General features: G+C 39.6%; 1 protein-coding gene across 1 annotated transcript; it reads left to right on the top strand.

The window, feature by feature from the left end:
• The first annotated feature begins 541 nt into the window (after positions 1–541).
• ext2 (exostosin glycosyltransferase 2) lies at positions 542–20510 on the top strand. The gene is made up of 15 exons (XM_085454890.1): positions 542–703; positions 1166–1507; positions 1596–1819; positions 2443–2532; positions 3921–4037; positions 4129–4324; positions 4472–4611; positions 5824–5917; positions 10542–10673; positions 14582–14771; positions 16663–16829; positions 17476–17619; positions 18129–18257; positions 18861–18943; positions 19295–20510. The coding sequence occupies exons 2-15, from the start codon at positions 1193–1195 to the stop codon at positions 19431–19433; spliced, it is 2160 nt and encodes a 719-aa protein (XP_085311016.1). The 5' UTR covers positions 542–703; positions 1166–1192; the 3' UTR covers positions 19434–20510.
• Positions 20511–20602: the final 92 nt, after the last annotated feature.

The following is a 20602-nucleotide window of genomic DNA, read 5'->3' as shown; positions in this document are numbered from 1 at the left end:
ATCCACTTCTACATTAATTAACCTAAAGCATGCCAAATCTTCCATATTTCTACATAGTTATATGTATTTGTGTAATTTGCCATGACAAAAATAACAAACCATTGCTGTTTTTAGCTTCTTAATTCATTAACTTGGCTTTTTTTATTATTATTATTATTTATCCCACTTTAATTCCGTCAGGTAAAGTGGGACTAATCTTCATATGTTTCTGGCTAAAATTATAGATAAGATTTAACATATTTTAACGCACTAGCAGCAAGAACGTTTTTCAACCAATTAAAAAAATTCTATTAAATTTTGTTGTGCAGTTTTATTTTGTTAGTTTGTTAAGCATGAAATCTGAGCACTCACTATAAGGGACCAGTGAAAGCACATGGTAGTAAATTTTGAATTGACTTTGTTTTTTTTAAACTATCATCATTATTATTATTTTCTTAAATAATATCAGAGGTCTCAACCGTTGATATTAGTAAAATGTGTTCTTATACTTCCAATTCCGCCAGAGAGAAGCAAAGCACGTCTCTTCTGGGTACTCTGAGGAAGCAAAGAAGAAGAAGAACTTCCGCAAGTCACGGAAAGATTACCTAGGGGTGTTAGCTGCTAGCTCAAAGCTAGGTTAGCACTGTATGCATATGTGCAGTCTGTTCTCTAAATGTTGCCATGATTTAAGACCAAACTCCCCTCTCCGACTAACGACATCTCGGTAGGTAGAACATATACGTTTATTGTTAGGCATTTACTCCTTTTCTGGTCGGTTTCTAATGGCTGAAACACCTATTAATGTTAGTAAACTCGGTTAGCATGAATGTTTACAGAGCTAGTGTAGCTTACTAGTGGGTTACGTTAGCTGCTGTTAGGAAAGATAGTTTCTTAGCTAATTTCTGCAAATTTGGCGTTTGTTTAACGACCTTTTCTCTCTCACTCGCTTTTTATGTTATGGTTGCTATCATGGACATTGTGGTTTGGTGGCATCACCCTGATAGTGGTAACATTCCCGTTATCTAGCTTCGAGTCATTGGCAGCAAATGCATTGAAATCGGCATATAAACTAGTGATTTTTGCCAATCACGCGACAGAAGACTGGTTTTTAAACTGATGCCTAGTGTGCTTCGTGTTGTCTGAACACTTCCTGGAGTTGCCATTGATCCGAAACCTGTGTTTACAGCGGCTGGTTAACGAAGAGGTGTCAGACATGTATACCTCTGGGAAATACAGCTCGCGGGGCCCTGCTCTCATCCCTCGGATGAAAACCAAGCACCGCATCTACTACATCACCCTGTTTTCTGTGGTGCTGCTTGGACTAATCGCCACAGGGATGTTTCAGTTTTGGCCGCACTCCATTGAGTCCACAGCTGATTGGACCCTCGACAAGCGCAGTGTTCACGACGCACCTCTGATCAGACTTCCCGTCTCCAGTCCCATACCTGAGAGGGGTGACCTGAGCTGTCGCATGCACACCTGCTTTGATGTATACAGGTGTGGCTACAACCCTAAGAATAGAATCAAGGTAATGCTACCTGGAAACACTCCCCACACACAGACACTCAATTTTCTTACGTAGAAGTCACGAACAACTGTTGAAATTGTGCTTGCAGGTTTATATCTACCCTCTGCAGAGGTTTGTAGATGAATTGGGGGTCCCCATCAGCAGCACCGGCCTGTCTCGAGAATACAATGATCTGCTTAGTGCCATCTCTGACAGTGACTTTTACACAGACGATGTTACAAGGGCTTGCCTTTTCATTCCATCTATTGATGTACTAAATCAGAACTCCCTCCGTATAAGAGAGACAGCCCAGGCTCTGGCAATGTTACCCAGGTACTCGGTTTTTATTTTAATTCAGATCCTCAAAAAAAGTCTGAAACGCCTCCTGGTAATTACTTTGAAATATTGTCTAAATTTACATTACTGCAGTTTCAGTGGTGATCAGGACACCAAAACTCCACGTGTGGAATAACAAATCAAAATTGATTAAAAAAAATGTTTAAATTGCTGACTTTCCCCAAAATTAAGGTCTCAAAAATCCCCTTCCCTCCCAAAGTTATACTTTGTACTGCTGTAAAATACTATAATAGATTTAATTTCAGCCTTATTTCATCACAATAGGTCTCTGTTGTGATGCCTCTGATTTTAAACATGTATTGGAGTTTAACTGTTTTGGTAGTTTTTAATCTGTAAAAGATTCACATATTGTCTCTTAAATATGCGCAATATTCTGTTTAACCAGTATTTTTTTGATACCAAATAATACATTGATAAATTTTGAACTTCTTAAAACTACTAAATGGTAACAGCTTAAAGTCAAATAAGGCTTTTCTTTTTAAAATGAGCAGTTATTTATTCAGGTAATTAGAAAAACTTCAGTCAGTTTTCCATTGTTCAAATAATCTTCAAAGTGAGAAGTTGTTACAGCTCTGATCTTGATGATGATGTTTTGTTAGATGGGACAAAGGGATGAATCATCTGCTTTTCAACATGTTACCTGGAGGCCCTCCTGACTACAACACTGCCTTGGATGTGCCCAGAGACAGGTAAATGGAACACATCTTAACATAATTACTTTGCTGTGATTGAAGTCACTGAGAAATAAAAAAAAAAAAACATGATTTGAATTTACAGCATCGTAGTATTGTATGTTTAACTAATGCAATGGATAGGGATGGGTATTGATACGATTTTCACGATTCAGATTCCATTTTCGATTCTGTTTAACGATTCGATTTTTTATCGATTCTCTTATCGATTCTTTTTAAAAAGGAGAACAGCGAATAGCTTAGAACTTTGTTTTATATCTTCTCTTTGAACAAGACAGAAATTTAGGAGTAACATGGCCTTACAAACCTAACAGTGAGATCTTAAGCGATCCACAGCCTACGGCTCTTCAATGGGGTGTCACAGGGTCCCCAGGAAAAAAAATTGTAAATGTAAAATAATAAAATAAATATTCTTCTGTAGCAATAACAAAGTATAACATAAATTATTCAGTAGCAATTACACAAGAATATCCTGTAATGTCCCTGCCTACAATTAAACACACTCTTACCAAACATCGGGGGCATCTGCTGTGGCAAATGGGTGCAAGCCTTTGACCACAAACTTAGTCACTGCTCGGTGACATTCGTCTATCCTGGCCTGAAAGGAGACGCTACCGGTGGACTGCAGCAAGAACTGCCAGCATCTGAGCCAGACTCTCTCTCTCATCATGGTCACCTAAATGCACAGTAATGGCAGGTTTTGTAATAAGGCAGATCGCGCAAACAAAATATGCACTGTTAGTTGATTATTTACCTGCCGCATTAACGGGAGAGGACGTGTTTGAACTTTGATAATTTCTGCACAAAAACTGATTAACATTGTTTTCTAGTTGAATGCATTTTTACCTCCAAGCAGGAGGCTGTTGGACAACATAAAAGCTTATTTATCATATTTCTAGACAGCTTTTAAGCTGTACCAGTACAACCTCAGCTGATGAGGATTAATTAATGGAATTAATGAACAAAGACTATGGAAGTCTCAAAGCTTTGATCTAAATATGAGCATCTCGTTTACTATTATCAGTCATTAAGGTGACTGAGTGAGAGTGATTGTTAAGGATGCAAGAGGTTGGGTTTATTACCACGTTTGAGACACTGAACACTATCTTAGCTGTAAGGAATTTCCTGTGCTCATCCACAGTGTATTTGGCATGGAGCCTCATCAGAACCAGGTGTGCATGTCAGCATGGTTTCACTTTATAGAAAAGTGAAACCACGAACTTAGTACAGAATCCATATCATTGGGAACTGTTTAAGAATATAACCACAAACAAATCGGCATTGCTGTTAACAAAATGTAAATTTGAATGAGTGAATTTGTGTTGAGCGTGTTAAGGTTCCTCTTTTCTGGAAACATTGCTACAACCCAGATCTGTTTGTTTCAGAGCATTGCTGGCTGGAGGTGGTTTTTCTACATGGACCTACAGACAAGGTTATGATGTGAGCATTCCAGTTTATAGCCCCCTTTCTGCAGATGTTGACCTGCCTGAGAGACAACCTGGGTAAACACATGTCACACATTGACTAAATTAAAATCATTTCCTAATTTATCTTCTCTAATAACTGGTTTCCATATCTTCTGACTCCACCCAGGCCTCGGCACTACTTTATTCTTTCTTCACAAACTGCTATTCACCGAGAGTACAGAGCTGAACTGGAGCGATTGAAGGAAGAAAATGGAGAAGCCCTCCTTCTTCTGGACAAGTGTAGCAACCTCTCTCAGGGTGCTGCCTCTGCACGAAAACGATGCTACAAAGGGCAGGTGTACGACTACCCACAGATCCTGCAGGTGGGAAACATAACAATCTGCACTCAAAGAGTCATATTTTTCTCGTTAAGTGCACTCATTTAAAATCTATTTAATTTATTCATGTTCAGAATGCAGTTAAAGTTTTTTCCTTGTAATTAATAGTTTGTTCCCAACATTTCTCTGCAGGAGTCGTCATTCTGTGTGGTCTTGAGGGGGGCACGTTTGGGTCAGGCTGCCCTCAGTGATGTGCTACAGGCTGGCTGTGTTCCCGTCATTCTGGCTGACTCCTACATTCTGCCGTTCTCTGAAGTACTTGACTGGAAAAGGTCTGCCTACTAGGGCTGGGTATCGTCACTGATTTCTAGAATCGATTCAATTCCGATTCACAAGGTCCCGAATCGATTCGATCCACGATTCGATTTAATTCGATTTAATTCGATTCGATTCGATTTAAATCTGGGAAATTTTGACAGTCAGAAATATTATAATTCAGATCAGTACATTTACATATTTTTGTATTAATAAAAAGGAAGCTGACACACGCAAGACTTTATCAAAGGTGTGAGCGTCACAGCAGATGCTTTTGTGTCAAAGTAGCTGAAGATAAAACACAGAAAAACATGAAGGTGATTTTCCTGGCCTGGGATTTTATAAAAATATTCTGCAGTACATCAAAAACGAAAGAAAACCATTAATCAACATATGAACATCACCTCTGAAGTTACAGCGGTTTTATTAGAGACACGGTTAAGCGTTTTGCATTTTGAATAATTTTAAAAAGTTTAAATTTATTCAGTATTGAACAGCAGAAATGAGGTTTTCTTTTCGGAAGAATGTAAAAGGGAAAAAAACAGCGGCTGACAGCGCTGTAAACAACAGTAGACTTGTGTAACAAGCAAGCGAATAATGAAGAAAGGGAAACTGTTCTTGAAGTACAGAGAGAGAGAGAGAGAGAGAGGGAGAGAGAGAGAGAGCTGTGCATCGCGGTGGAAGCAAAACAGTAAAAGTCAGAGTGAATTCATGACGATGTTTATGTGAAGCGTTTGGATCTTCTTCTGCTGCTGGTTCGGTCAATATTGTTTGGAGAGAGATCAAACTAACAGCTTTAGAATCGGCTCATAAAGGGCGTGAACACAAAGCGCCGACCCGCCGACAGATCAGAGTCAGCGAGCTGTCGGCTTTCAGCCCCGACCGTGAGAAAGGCGACATCTCACTGATTCTGATCCGCGGGTCGCGCTGTGTGTTTAAGTCTATGTGCAGAATCCGTGTACCTGCTCTCATTTACTGTCTTAACTGTTTGGTGGTTCTTGAAATTTTGTGAGATGTCACCAGAGATTCTGGCATTTCGGGCAAAACAAATTTATATTAAAAAAATCGATTCAGGATTTTAATGAATCGATTTTACGTTATCCAAGCCAGAATCGATTTTAATCGATGAATCGATTATAAAAACCCACCCCTACTGCCTACATCTTAATACAGTGGAAAAATAAATCGTTTGAAAGCCTGTCATATTTAATGCTTTTGTTTCTGCACAGGGCATCTGTTGTTATTCCTGAGGAGAAGCTGTCAGAGATGTACACAATCCTGAAGAGTATCCCTCACCGACAGGTTGAAGAAATGCAGAGACAGGTACAAGACAGTGTTTAACATCTCTCAGCAAACTTCTGCAAAACTAAAGAACATTTGGTTGCAGTTTATATTTGGTTTGCACCATACATTTAGATGTCAATCAGATATCCACCATGTCGGATTGACATGCTAGTCGCTGGGTTTTACAGCACTTGCATGTCATGTCTGAGATGAACCTGGTCCTTAACCAGCCGGCCAACCAATCAAGCCCTTGAAAACCAAAACAAATTTTATGTCATGTGCAAAAGACAGAAATTTGGCTGGCAGTCTTCCTTTTTGTGAGTTTCCTTCTTTGCTTAGGCTAGATTTTTAAAAGGCTCTCTGAGGACTTTATGTTGATTCTAGCTTGAATGAAATGGACAGAGACGGCTCATTCGCTTTCCATTTGCTATGTGCATTGAGCCACAATAAACAAAAGTGAAAGCAGCCACGAGAGAGGTGCACCAGTTCAGCTGCTCCTCATTCACTTGTATCAACCCAAGTCCATTTACCAATTATACTGGCCAAACAGGCGTTTTAGGCCAAGGGCTCAAAGATGGGGTTGGTGTTGGATTACGCCAGATATACTCTAAAACATGGTTTGCTTGTCAGGTTGCTAGGTTTTTCTCAGGGGTGTGGTACTATGCTGTGGACATCTCACAGCTACCATGGAAGCATCTGATATTTTTTATTCACTGGTCACAGAAGTACTCTTTTGCCTTCTCTGATGGTGTACAGATGGATCAAACTGATCACCACTTGAGGTTTTTTTTTCTGATACATTTCTCTTACCAAATTCTTTTTTATCGTGATTTAGATCATTTATCAGACTGAAAGAAGTCATTTTAAGACAGAATTTTACTTTAATGTTCAGGAAAAATGCTAGATAAAGCATGTTTCTAATATCCTTCTGTTTGTATTTGTTAAGTGCACCATGGTACATTCCCATGTTAAAAAAACAACAACTAAAAACACAAACCTTATTTATCAGAATGGGAACATCATAGTTTTGAGATGTATTAGCATTCACAGCCACAGTGGCTAAGTGCCAAAATTAACAAGGATGTGAACTTTTATTATAGGTCACTGGGGCACTTTTGCTTAATGTACGATTATCCAGATTATTCCCAAATAAGAGTACTGGACATTGTTCTACATAAACCATAGAGTAAAGTTCATGCTGATTTTTTTTTTTAAAGCACATGTATAACAGAGCTTGAAAGGGACCTGTTGCGCTGATTTCCAGCTCCATACTTTTATTGTGAGCTCTACTGCAGTTCAAAATAAGTTCATGTACCCTAAACTGGGCTTTGTTGCAGCCCTTCAGTTAATCTGCTATCCAGACATATTAGTTCCTCTCCCTTTAGGATCACCCTGATTTTAATCCTACTTCCTTCTGATTGGTCCCTCCTCCCAAACAGGAAGAAAAGCAGATGAGTGAGATTTCTGAAGTGACAGCCAGAGATATGAAGGATGTCCTCGCTTGTTGACATCATACAAAGCTAAAAGTTAACTAAAACTTGGTCTGACAACAAGCAACCAGTTTGAAGTTAGAAAGGTTCATAGGTTAATTAAACATACACTGACCTCGATATGTGGAACTTAGGTGCTGTTTAATATAAACTTTCATTGTTGTAAAGGGAAAACTCAGTGGGTCCATTTAAACTTTTGAGATAATGTATTTTGTTAGATCTGCCAGCAGAGGGCTCAGCAACCCTTGATTTCAGAGTGTGTAAATCTTAGGTGGCGTGATTTGTAGTAATTGTCATATTGCGTGGGGTGGGGTTTCCAAACAAGAAAGGAAATCGGGAAAGAGGGAGATTTGATGAGAAAACAAATCGGACTAAGATAAGCTACTTTTGTTTATACTGTTAATACTGTTGAGCCTCTATTAGTAGCCAGCGGACTTGGTTGAAGCTGCAGAACTCATTTTCAAATTTGAGATGATGTAATTGCATCAAATTAGGTCACATTTAAAAAGGCCACATACTAAACAGCTGTGAGATGTTAACAGTGCTCAATTGAGGCCACTCCAGAGCCAGTGTTTGTGTATTTACTCCCGTTGTTTTCTTTGGGTCATACCCTCAAAATAGGACACATAGATCAAATAAATCAATTCTGTCATTAAATTAGAATACATAAGAGAGATGGAGGGAGTTACTGCCAGTGAGTTTAAGTTAAACTTACTCCTCATCTTTTCCTTAGACTGTTTCTAGTTTGCTGACCCTGCCTATTGTCCCAACTTGCAATAGTCTCACTGTATAGGTATTCCTGTAGTCTTCTTCTTACATGCAAGCCTTCATTCAGAACTGAGCAGTCAGAACAATGACAGTGGCTTCACTGGCTTTTTTTGGTCATTTATTTGTTGCCCATTAAATTTAGTAGCAGGTTGTTAATTTTACCAATTGAGTTGCAAATTTAATCTCAGCTGAGGTGCTCCAACAGATTCCTGTTTTCTTTCCTAAACACAAACCCAGGAGTTATATAAACTTCGCAGTTTAAGGTTAAATAAAACATGAAAACACAGGTTAAACAAAGGAAAATGGGAATCACCGCATTGTGTGCTTCTTTGTTACACTACAAAATGTTTTGGAGCCACACAAACCTGCTGATAAAACTGGAATGGAAAGGTTTTCCCGGTAAGCGTGATTTGAACAGACTTCAGGTTTCACTGCTGTTTTTGATTATATCAAAAATTGATTATATCAAAAACAGTAATGACTGCCTATGTCTGTACACAACTCAGTGACTGCCAATTCTGGTTTACAGGTTAATTCATGTGTCAGGCACTTGAGAGCTACAGCTGATTTAAACAAAGCCATGCAGAATACCGTCAGCTTAACTGTTATTGTGCACTGCTTTGACATTTTAATGATTATAAACAACAAAAAAGCAGGAGCTGCTGGGGAGTATTTTAAACCAGCCATTACATCAGATTACTGTTACATCATACATGAATTCTTTTTCACCATTTGCAGCGGCCTCATAGTTAAAATTTACATTACACCAGTATTTTTAAAAAAAATGATTGGAGAAGTAATTTTTGTTCAGCTTATGGATTATTTGGTTGGACGTATTTGTACTGCTGTACTTTTTGTTTTAAGCAGTAGAACCAACAGGGACCAAGTATAGACTATAGACTTGCTGCACGGTTACTGCTCCAGTTGGAAGACGTAGAAAGGGTTTCTCTTCTCTCTTGCAATGATGTCTGTTCTTCCCTGCTCATAAAAATTCCTCCAGGCGCTGGGAGAGGGTGGAGGGGAGGGGAATGGGCCCTCAGGCCAGCACAGTTTGCTTTTTGCCTCCTCCCGGTCGGAAAAGAAACTTTCATCACTGGCTGATTTATGGACCGTTGGGATTCCCCCTTGAGATTAGAAAGTCTTTTTGGATTCTCCTCAGCTCCTCTGTAAAAATATAGTCTCTTTTTGTTGTTCTACATCTCCAATCTTTCATCTCATGACATCGACATTGGCGATTTAGGGAAATGTCTCATGGTTATGTGTTAACAAGCTCTTTGTTTAACATAGAGCATCCACAAAATGCAGTAATGCTCATGGACGCATCCATTAGGAGGGCAGACTCTAAGATATTTACATCCTTCACCCCAAAACTATCAGTAATTCAGATTGGGTGGAGTCATATAAGTGTAACATGGCACTGTCCCTTGAAGTTTCATAACAGTCAGATCTTGAAGCAATTTTCATGATTATAGAAATTTAACACATAGATGACTTCCATGCTTCCAATATTGACAAAAACACAAAAACTATGTGAAGTCAATGGTGAATGAGAGCACTTGGAGATTCCAGAGTCCGTTGCTGTAGCATTAAGATATGGGTTAAGAGTTCACTTATCATAAAGTCAAAGCAGAGATGTGTTGAAGGAAAACAGACGCAGTCAAAAGAGATTTCATTGGGCTTCAAAAGAAGAGTCGTTGAAGGACAAAGACGTTGGAGAGGGCTGCAAAATTGTCTTCAAAGATGTGGGCCAGGGAATATCTGGATTTTATAGTTATGACAACACTCTGGTGTTATTTTTTTATAACTGCTCCACTCTGTAGGTTAATATGAGAATAAAAAATTTTTTTTGGAGGACATAATATCATTTCATGTGGCCAGTGAAATAACATATTTATCTTAAAGTTAGTAGTTCTAGATTTACAGTTCTGCTGTGAAAATATATATATTTTTTTATATGCACTGATTTATCTTATATCTATTTGCAGCATTTTTTTAAATAATATTTACGTAAGATATGTTGCTAAAGTTAAATGCACTGGTTCTTGGATAGTGCTTTTCTGTTCTAGTTGAGCATTCAGAATGCTTTCTCATTCACCTCCTCATAAAAGCACGTCTTTATTACATCTGAGTGCGTTCTATCAAACATTAATTTTCCAATGAAAGCATCGGCGAACATCTTGGGTTTAGTATCTTGTCCAAGGATACTTTGGAATGTAGACTGGATCATCCAGGGATCAAGCCATTGACCTTCTGTTTAGTAGATGACCTGCTCTACCTCCTGAGCTACATGAGACGAAAGAATATACGTAACACTGAATGTGAATGCACTGACCCTAGGCATGTCGTGTTTTTACTCTGGCTTGCCTGTTTCCAGTTTTAAGTAGTTTTGTGTCATTTGTCTACAGGCACGCTGGTTCTGGGAGGCCTACTTCAGCTCCATGAAGGCTATTGGCTTGACAACTCTCCAGATCATCAACGATCGCATCTACCCATATGCTGCGCGTACTTATGAGCAGTGGAACAATCCACCTGTGGTGGTATGTAACTGTCTACACTTGACATTGACATGCATATTGCAAATGTTTGTAACTTTTAGTCACCAAACAGGATATTTAATGTTCTATTATTATCTTTTAGTTTTGTGCTGTTGCTTTTTTTTTTTTTTTTTTTCATTTCTTTTGCAGCAAACATCTGTATAACCTATAAAGTCCTTGGCTATTATGTGCTGAGCTGCTCAGTTGTATTCCTAGAAGTTTTTTTTTTTTGTTGTTGTTGAAGACATCTGAGTGACACTCGTCCAAAATAGAGCTTTGGCTGTACACACGCTCACAGTACCACATAAGCTTTCCCACTCTCCTGTGCCTTATAAATCAAAGCCTCTTTAGTAGAGTGACAGTAGATGCCTTCCCTCTTTCTGAAATACCACAGATGCAGCGCTTCACAGTTTGGTATACACCCAGATAGCTTTGAGGGAGCCAGTTTGTGTCAGCAGTTCTGCGCTCAGAGGATGCCTCCATTGTGGTGAAAACTAAGTTCCCGTACGCCTGAGTCATTGTGTTTGTAGCGAGAACGCTGGATGTGAAAGAATGGTCTCTGTGTGTGTGCATGTGTGTGCTTAGCATCCCTGTGGTTATAAGAGTTTGTGGCTGCCGACATCTTGGCTGGGGCGACCATCTCTCAGGAGTTGTTAATCAGCTCGGTCTGATCTAGAGTCTCCTCCATCCTCCGCCTGTGGTGTAGAGGCGTGTGCATGTCAGCTTGTGTGTAGATGCATAATAATGGCCTTGGATCTGTCAGATGTCTACAAGTACCACATTTTAAGTAGATCCACTAAAATGCCAAGATTAGAGGTGGCACTTGCAATCAGGATGCGTGGATGTAAACAGTCAACACTTTGAGGGGGTTTTTTGGTGGGGGGGGGACTCCCTTTCCAGTTCTGCTTAAGTCCGTATAGTATTTCAGGATGAACTGGTTATCCAGCTGTTCACTCTCAACCACGACTTCACTCTAAACCAGCTCGCTTCACAAAACAGCTTCACTTGACATTTGCCTCTTGTGTCAAAATGTTTCGTATTAACATCTAAGCCACCAGTCCATCCCATCAGAATTACTCTGGTCTCAAAGTTTGTCCCAACCCAGAGGGTGTTGACGGTGTCACAGGACAGGTCTTTAGATTAAGCTGCCTGAAATGGGAGATAAAGTGTTGTCTGTATGAATTCTGTGAATGGATGGTGAGGAGAACTTGCACACAGCACTAAATACATCAGGCAGACATTTTCCCCCTCTCCTCCCCTAGTCTTTTGGTGGTAATTGAAAGCACATTGCCCAGGACTGCTGGTGCCTTTGGAGAGGGGGTTTCAGAATAAGGGACAAGCTGCTTTTTGTTTGGGATTTGTAGGAAGGGGGCATACTTGTAAGGTTTTTACATTACAAGAACTGAGGCATCTCAGACTTTATAATTTGCCACAGTTTAGGTTTTTGTGGTGATTGGGACCTGGGCATAGGAAAGTCTTTTTCTTGTTTTTTCTTAAAGTTAGAGTACAATCTTTGAGTATTTGGGCATTACTTCTTTAAAAAAAAGTTAAATATGAAAGAAAAGAACTGCTGTGAGGTCAAAGTGCTGACTTTGAACGACATACTGAAAGTGTTTAGGCTGTGTGTGAAATGTCATTGAATAGTATTTTATATGCTAAAGTAAGGTTTTGTTTTTTATAAGTTAACTGAGTAGTACATGAAGTGCATGCTATTCTTGGGAGAAAGTTTAAGTATCTGGTCACCGGTCAATACACCATCTTAAATATCCCACAGTAGAGCAGGGCGATATGACCAAAAATATTTATCATGATATACATTTGAAAATTTGCAATAACGATATAACTGGTGATATAATTGACACTAGACAAAATACTTTACATGCTCTACCAAAAATACTGCTTTGTTGTGTATCTGATGGATGAAAGCTAAACCAGTTCCACACCACTGAAGTTGCAGCATTTTTACAAACCAGTTCTGATTCATCAGTTTCATTCAATGATCCGCTTTCACCCTTCTCATTCTCCATCACGGCCATGTGCGTATGTAAACAAAGGCACTGCGCATGCACGTTTTACCCAAATTCTATCGCGATATTTCCTTTTCTTATTGTTGCCCAACATTATACCGGTATTACCGTGAATGGTATGATATGACCCAGCCCTAACCCACAGTGTAATGCAGTACATGGCAACACAGCTCGATGACAATGAGGACACTAAGATCTAATACTAACAATGCTTTAGTTAAAAACTGACATGAATGCACGAAGTAGTGCCTCAGAAGGATTCCTAGGACTTTTTAAATGGTTGAACCAGTGTGTAAATAATCAACAAGTCCATCACATGTGTATAAAGAGAAGTTAAATATTTAAAAATACAGTTTTGGGCCCATCAGAAAATGATTAAATTCCTTGGATGAGAAAAAAATGCTACAAGTAACTCAAGTAATGACATGCTAACAGAAGTTGTGTAGCAGTTCTCAGATGTCCTGATGTCTAAGATTAGAGAATAACCACCTAAGCAGTTCAAACAACCAAATAAAATTCTTCTTCTTAGTTTAAATGTTTAGTATAAAAGCAAAATGACTCCTACCACTATTTGATGGTTGATATTCGAGCTGTGGCTTTCTTTTATCGAATCTTTTCTGTTTGACAAATGACTAAACTGCTCTCAGTGTCTTTTAGTCTGTTTTCATGCAACTGTGCTGCCTATATGTGTTAGTTTAATTGTTTCCCCCTCTTTTTATTTGACAATGTGACAACGACCACAGTGAAGTTTCCACTTGCCAGTAAAGTGCTTTTTTTTTCTTTCTTTTTTCTAATTGTGATGGAGTGAGTGATGTTGTGTAAAAGGCAGTGGCCGTGTCTCTGTTGACAGACTTGTGTTGATGCTGTGGAAGCAGCCACATAATCACACTGTGGCCACCTGGGACCAGAGAAGAAACAGGGTTTATATGTACTTCAAACAGACCACAGATTTACTGTGTTAGATGCGCTCTCTTTGCTGTGCTCAAACACAGTGGAACTTTTTTTGGAGCTTTTGATGAAGTTTATCAAGGGTGCCCTGAAGGTCTTATATTCTTATATTTGGCAGTAGCGCACGCTTGTTAAGTGGAAGATATGGTTTGGTTTTATTTCCCCTATAAAAACACCCTTTAGAAACAACTTGTTTTTTGAGACTGGTTTCAGTAAGTTCAAAAGGAGCATAGATTTAAATGATAGTCCCACTCCATGTATTGTATTTGTACTTTTAGAAATAGTTTTAAGCAGTTTACTGAGGACTGCATTCTGTTCTTATTTACTTTGTGCACACCATCACAATTTCTTTTGGAGGTGAGTTTGTTTTTTTTAATCTAACTAACGGATTTACATCCAGGATTACGTTCCACACTGACTTTAGATGGCCGCTACTCGCAACTGGGAAATTCTTTTCATTTTTATGACTGTTCCATCCCATCCCGTCCTCCCTGTCCAGCCCACTTTCTCCTACATTTTCCTACCTTAGTCTCACTTGTCACAATAGCATCACAAGATTAGTAGGCACGAGAGGTTGGACACCTGTCTCAATTTCCAACTCCTTTCTTGTCCTTCTGTGCTACTGCTTCTGTAGGGTTTACTTGGCACTGTCACTGGAAGCTTTTGGCTTTAAATACTCAGCCTCTGCTAGGCCCTTTGACACACTGTTGGACGATTCTTGCTCCATTATAAAAAGTGACCTCACTCACCACTAAAGCCCTGTTATTGGGCATTCAATCATGGAAACCATGACAGACTGGTTTGACACAGAATTCATGAGACTAGCGCTACAGTGGCTTTGCTTGGAAAGGACAAAAAGAGTGAATGATAAAGAATTGAAAAAGATGCTCCAGGCATTAAAAGCTTATGTCTTTCTTTGTCGCCTTTCTTGTACAGAAGTGGTCCAGTGTAAACAGCCCCCTGTTCTTACCACTCATCCCACCGAGGGCTCCTGGATTCACAGCAGTGGTGCTAACCTACGATCGTGTTGAGAGTCTTTTCCGGGTCATCACGGAAATCTCCAAGGTGCCTAGCTTAGCTAAACTGCTGGTGGTGTGGAATAACCAGAACAAGAGTCCTCCTGAGGGTGAGTGGAAAACATTCAAGGTCATGAAACTTTTCAGAAGCCTATACCCACTTTGAAGTTTACTGGGTCAAACCAAACTAGCTAGGTAATGGAAGCAATCTTGTAGAAGAGACTGTGATTGGTATTCTTGTTAAATTTTGTGTTCAATTGAGAGGGGTTTCTGATATTTACTTCTGCCCTAAATTACCAGTCACAACCACAACAGCCCTCAACTGCACTTCTATTGTGATACCATATTCTTGCTTCCTGCTTTTCAACCAGTTTCACCCAGCGACAGCCAGCAGTCACTCACCAAGTGGTCAGGACCAGTCTGCAATCACAGGATATTATTGATTGGTCTCTTGGCCTGTGTGCCTGAGCAATAAATGTCTTCTGTACAACAGATAAATGATAATGGAGAGAGCAGCCAAAACTCATCTCCCCACAAACGGTTTCATGCTCTCTGGTTGCACAGAGGGTTTTTAAATAAATAAATAAAAAAAGTAGAGCGGACTGGCAAAACACTGCCCCTAAAAAGAGAAGTGTATTAATGATATGCAGATCACCTAGCTACTAATTTACTGATTGCTCAGCGCTCCAGTCACAGTCACACGTAGAGTAAATAAATGTGTTGGTGCTAATAAAAAAAGAACCTGTTATTAGGATTTGGTTGGTACCAACTAACTCTGTTTAACTTTTTCTGCTTTTCTCTCAGGCTATTTATCATCATTAGTTCTTTACAGATTTTTGATAGTGAGGTCTTATTAGTGGTTATTTATGGCACGGTGCCCTATAATTATTTACCCTTATTAGGCAGTTAAGTATAAAATGGTTAGGTCCTTATCCCACCGACACCTTAATTCAGATGAAGGTGTTTTATTCCGAGAATTAAGTCTGTCTTTCTGCTGTAAGAGTTGGCTAATGTACTCAAGTAGTGAATGGCTTTGAAGTGCTGTTAGTTGCCTTTTCATTAGAGGCATCAGCGGCACCTGGTTTGATGGAGCCTTTGTGTCCTATTAGACTTAACAAGGGGCCATTGATGGGTCAGACTTATGGGGCACAACCCACTATGAAGGCAAATTTCTTCCCCATTCACACCTAGCCTAGATTTGATGTGTTAATGGCTTACTGTTTTTGCTCCACCCTTTTTTTTTTTTTTTAATTTTGGGGTTTTTTTTATACACAATCCAGCATTACATCTATTTTTAGCAGTAATTTGTTTTATAGCAAATAATCTTTTGACTTTTATTGTCTTGTTTATAAGCCTGGAGGAAAAAAACAGAAAAAAAACTGATGACAGATCCAAAGAGAGTGTGAAAAAAGAAACTCAGGGCATTAAACTCAGCTTATTTTTGACAATAGCTTTTGACAGGAGACCTCAGACTTGGTTAGGAGGACCTGGAGCTCCTCTCATGGGCTTCCAGGCCTCAGTTACTCCATTAATGGGGGAACACATTCTGTGTGATCTGTCTGTGCCATAGTCCGTGCCATGGACACTGCCCAAGATCTTTGAAATGCTCCCCTGTTGGTCTGCCTCCTGAAGAATCGTAGTGTGGTTAGATTTGCATGTGCTTGAGGTTAGTATAGCGATATGAGTCAGTGAGGGAAGTTAAGCTCCCACAGCGCTATTTTTCCACTGCCAGCAAAGATTTCAAAACCTCTTTCAGGGGTAAATGATATCTTCACACACTGATTTTTTTCTAATCATTTTCAACCCCTAAATGTCTTCCACATACATCTCATTTTTATTTGCAGTCATTTAATTTGATTATTCAGTGACACCAAATATAGCCAACTCATTATCACATAACGTGAACTCAGCAATGTTTGTCTTTAAAAGTACAATTTTGGAATTTTTCTTTCTGTTTAAAAAAAATAAAATAAAAATGTTTCGTTTTTTCACCATTGATAGAAACTCTTTGGCCGAAGATCAGCGTCCCACTCAAAGTCGTGCGAACCAAAGAGAACAAACTGAGCAACCGTTTCTTCCCCTATGACGAGATCGAGACCGAAGCTGTGCTAGCGATCGATGATGACATCATCATGCTAACATCTGATGAACTGCAGTTTGGCTACGAGGTGAGGAAAAACAAAAGAAGAATTTAACCTTGGCCATACTTTCCAGTCATCTCCCTGATGGCAGGTATTGCAGGGAACCACTTCAAGTTGATCCCAGAGTTTAAAGTCATTGAGTGAGATTACAGTGTTTATTCTCTAGTGGTTGGGGATTTGACGGCCTGTTTAATGTGTTTGATGTGTGAAGAACAATAACAGGTCTGGAGCTGATGCTTTCCATACTCACATACCTGTCCAGCTCTTTTTAGCCATGCACACTCACCTGAATCCATTTAAAAACCATTTAATAAAATTATGCTCAGTTAAAGGGTAATTACGCTGAATTACAGGCCGTATAGAGGAGGAGTTTCACTGTTGGTGACTCTGCTTATAGAGGGAGGTCAGATTGACTGCTGGTGTTGAGCCAGCAGCCTGTTGAAATATTCAGCTTGTCATGAATCAGTTTCTTTCTGAAAGCGTTCTCTTTGTTTTCCAAGTTTTTGACTTTGAGTAATTGTTTTTGGAAAAGCATCAGACACGGATGTAAGATTAAAACTTCAATTTGAAATTTGTTCTGAATATTTCATTTTTTAATGCAAGTCCTTAATTCTTATCTCTGTTCGCGTTAGCTGAGTGTTAGACGATCTGTCTTCTCTTCTGCTCTTTCCAGGTTTGGAGGGAGTTTCCAGACAGGCTGGTGGGCTACCCCGGGCGGCTGCACCTCTGGGACCATGAAATGGGAAAGTGGAAGTATGAGTCGGAGTGGACCAATGAGGTCTCCATGGTTCTAACTGGAGCTGCCTTCTACCACAAGGTGATCTGAGACAGGTTGCTTGAAAACAAGTTGAGCTTTAATTTGCCGTTTTTATACATGTCGCGTTTGTTTTCGTTGGAAAAATGAGCCCATGTTTCAGCATGTTTAAGACTTCACAAGAAGTATGTAACAGTTCAGCAAAAGTTGGGGTAATTTCTGTGGGAAGATGATAAAGCATAGACTTTGGGTCGCAAGTCAATTTTGGAATTTGTGCCCTCGTGGTCCCAGCATTGCTATGTTTTTGTATTGCTGCAACTATTTTCTACACTAGCAATTTGTCAGTGAAAATGTGTGAAGCTCATCTTAGATTAGACCACAGCATCAGTAGTGCATTGATGTAAACGAAGTATTGAAGGTACTGATGGTACTTTTGCTTCACAGTAATGCAAAAAGCTAGTCTTTGAAAGGCATTTGTGCATTGAGTTTAAAGGAAATTAGAAAAACAATAGTTCTCCTTACATGATGCTGGTTCACTATGTTAAACTGTCCGCTCTTTTCTTTCTTTTCAGTACTTCAACTATTTGTACACATACAAGATGCCGGGAGACATCAAGAACTGGGTGGATGCTCACATGAACTGTGAAGATATTGCCATGAATTTCCTGGTGGCCAACATCACTGGCAAAGCCCCCATAAAGGTATGTTCATGGCTCTGTCTGGTCTGGGTGTTAAAAGTTTGCGTGGGGAGTCTGTAGCCTGACACAGCAGACCAGCATCTCTGGGTCTGATCAGCTCTCACCCTTCAACATCACAGCCTCTCCCCCTCCCCATCACCCCAACTCTGTCCAGGTGCAGGGGCCCTGAGCTAAAGCCCGACCTTAACCTCCCTTATCTGGGAGTCACTCACTGACACTCCCCCTCCCAGTGTGTTTTTCTAAGCTCACTAGGGCTTATGCACACTCTGCACACTTTCTTACACCTGCACCTCTGGTCCTACCTCCCATAACATCTCCAACAGGTTCCTTAACTTACCCTCTTTGACCAAGAATATCTGTCTTCCCCTTCCTTCTACACACGTACATTCAAATGTTCACATGTTCATGACAAAAGTCAAGGGAAGGAAATGTCCTGCCGATAAGAATTAAAAAGTAATTCTTCACACTGTCTGCAACAAAAGTTCTCTTTGGATGTCAAAGACTTGCTTCATTTGACCAAACTGCTCCTGTTTAGGATGCTGAGCCTTAACAAACCCTGAAGTGAGCAAATATCACTGGTGTGACTGTAACTGTGCTTCTGTTTAGGTGACTCCAAGGAAGAAGTTCAAGTGCCCTGAATGTACTGCCATAGATGGACTGTCGCTGGATCAGACACACATGGTGGAGAGGTATTTGTTTTCCAAATGATCAACAAAAGAGCAGCTGAAATTCCCTCAGATCATTTTAGTTTGGTGCAATTTCAGAACATCAGTAGTAGAGTGTGTTTATTGCACTGTTTGTTTTCTAACAGTCTAAAAAAAACCAAGAAAATAATTTTGTACAAAGACTAAAAATAAGTGAAAAAGTAGCCAATGTCCAAAAACAAACATTATAAAAACCTTCATGTAGCAATTGCATAAAATGTCAAAATAATGTAAGTGACCTTAATGTACCCAATCTCAGTATTGAGTCTATTAAGGGTCAGATGCTATATGAATGGTTTTATCATGCTTGTTGATAAAATGTCTCCCGCTCTGTAGATCTGAGTGCATCAACAAGTTTGCCTCAGTTTTCGGGACGATGCCTCTGAAAGTGGTGGAACATCGCGCAGACCCGGTGCTCTATAAAGATGACTTCCCAGAGAAGCTGAAGAGCTTCCCCAACATCGGCAGCCTCTGACCAGCCAGCAGAGGATGTTTGGACCCCATCACAGCCTCAGCACTCAAACACGCATAACCAACACTGTTTTCTGACTGAAGCGGGATGTGCTCATGTCCCCTCTCAGTTCAAGTGATTTTTGTTTTTACCTTGAATTTAATGACATCAGGTTTATATTTTAAATCAGAGTTAAACCAAAATCTGAGGTGGCTGTGAAGTAGTCTGACGTTTGACGGACAAGGCCGACTGACTCCAGGTTTTTGGTCCCTCACTGTTACCGTTTTGGAGCTGGTTGCTTTGGGCTCCAGCTACTCTCGATTCAGTGTATACAGTGTATATATTTGTATTTTGCAGCAGTGCTGTATAATTTATGATTCTCCAACACAAACTTTCTCTTCTATGTTTTTCCTTCTTTCCAAAAAGCTGACATCGGACATTATTCTTAAAACTGTACAACACAGAAAGAGTAATAAATGTTAAAGTTAACACGATAAATATCAAAACGATTCAAGGACACATCCGTGTACACTTTATTCATGATGTACAGTGCTTTATGCAGTCAGAGCGGACCTTGGGAAAAAGCTGGCACCGTAAATCTAAGATTTAGAGTGAGTAGGCGATTTGGAAAAAGGCATGTCGAGCTACTGGAGCATTTCACTGCAACTGTAATTTTATACCGCCTGAGCGAGCCTTTCTTTGTATTTATGCGTAGAAATGTAAGAAAACTGTGATGCTTATTAAAGCATCTACTAAGTCAGTTCATGAATTGTCTATGAACACTACATTAGAATAGAAGACTGGTTGACAAATCCACATTTTTCAAAACAGACATAAACGGTTTGTTTGTTTTTCCTGTTTTGTTTTTTTTAATCTAACCTATTGTGTATGTTTCACTTTTTGACCTTTTTTGTCACTAATTTCTCCAGTTGCATCATTAAGGCAGCAAATCTGAGAGCAGTGCGGTCTTTTAAGATGGTTTTGTTTGTTTGTTTTAAATTTCCCTTTCCCGTTGTTTTCATATTTTTTCGACTGGGGTTTATGCATTTAACTGTATATATGTGACTTTGTAATACAAATAAAACCCTGCACAACCATGTACCACAGTTTTGTTTTGTTTTTTATTTTCCTCGATGTTCAAGAGAGGTGGGAAAGAAGATGAGGAAAGACACTTTCCTCTTTAACGTCTGCCT

Source organism: Copadichromis virginalis, linkage group LG1 (genome assembly GCF_057382275.1).
Source record: "Copadichromis virginalis isolate Kocher_CV1m ecotype Utaka linkage group LG1, C_Virginalis_male_GT1.1, whole genome shotgun sequence".
Lineage (NCBI taxonomy): Eukaryota > Metazoa > Chordata > Actinopteri > Cichliformes > Cichlidae > Copadichromis > Copadichromis virginalis.
This window is presented reverse-complemented; position numbering and strand designations above follow the sequence as displayed.

Excerpts from the sequence above, each read along its gene's own strand:
- ext2 (XM_085454890.1), top strand. The coding sequence starts at position 1,193 with ATGTATACCTCTGGGAAATACAGCTCGCGGGGCCCTGCTCTCATCCCT. Across the intron at positions 4,612-5,823 it reads GAAGTACTTGACTGGAAAAG|GGCATCTGTTGTTATTCCTG; the intron begins GTCTGCCTACTA and ends GTTTCTGCACAG. Across the intron at positions 14,772-16,662 it reads GAACAAGAGTCCTCCTGAGG|AAACTCTTTGGCCGAAGATC; the intron begins GTGAGTGGAAAA and ends CACCATTGATAG.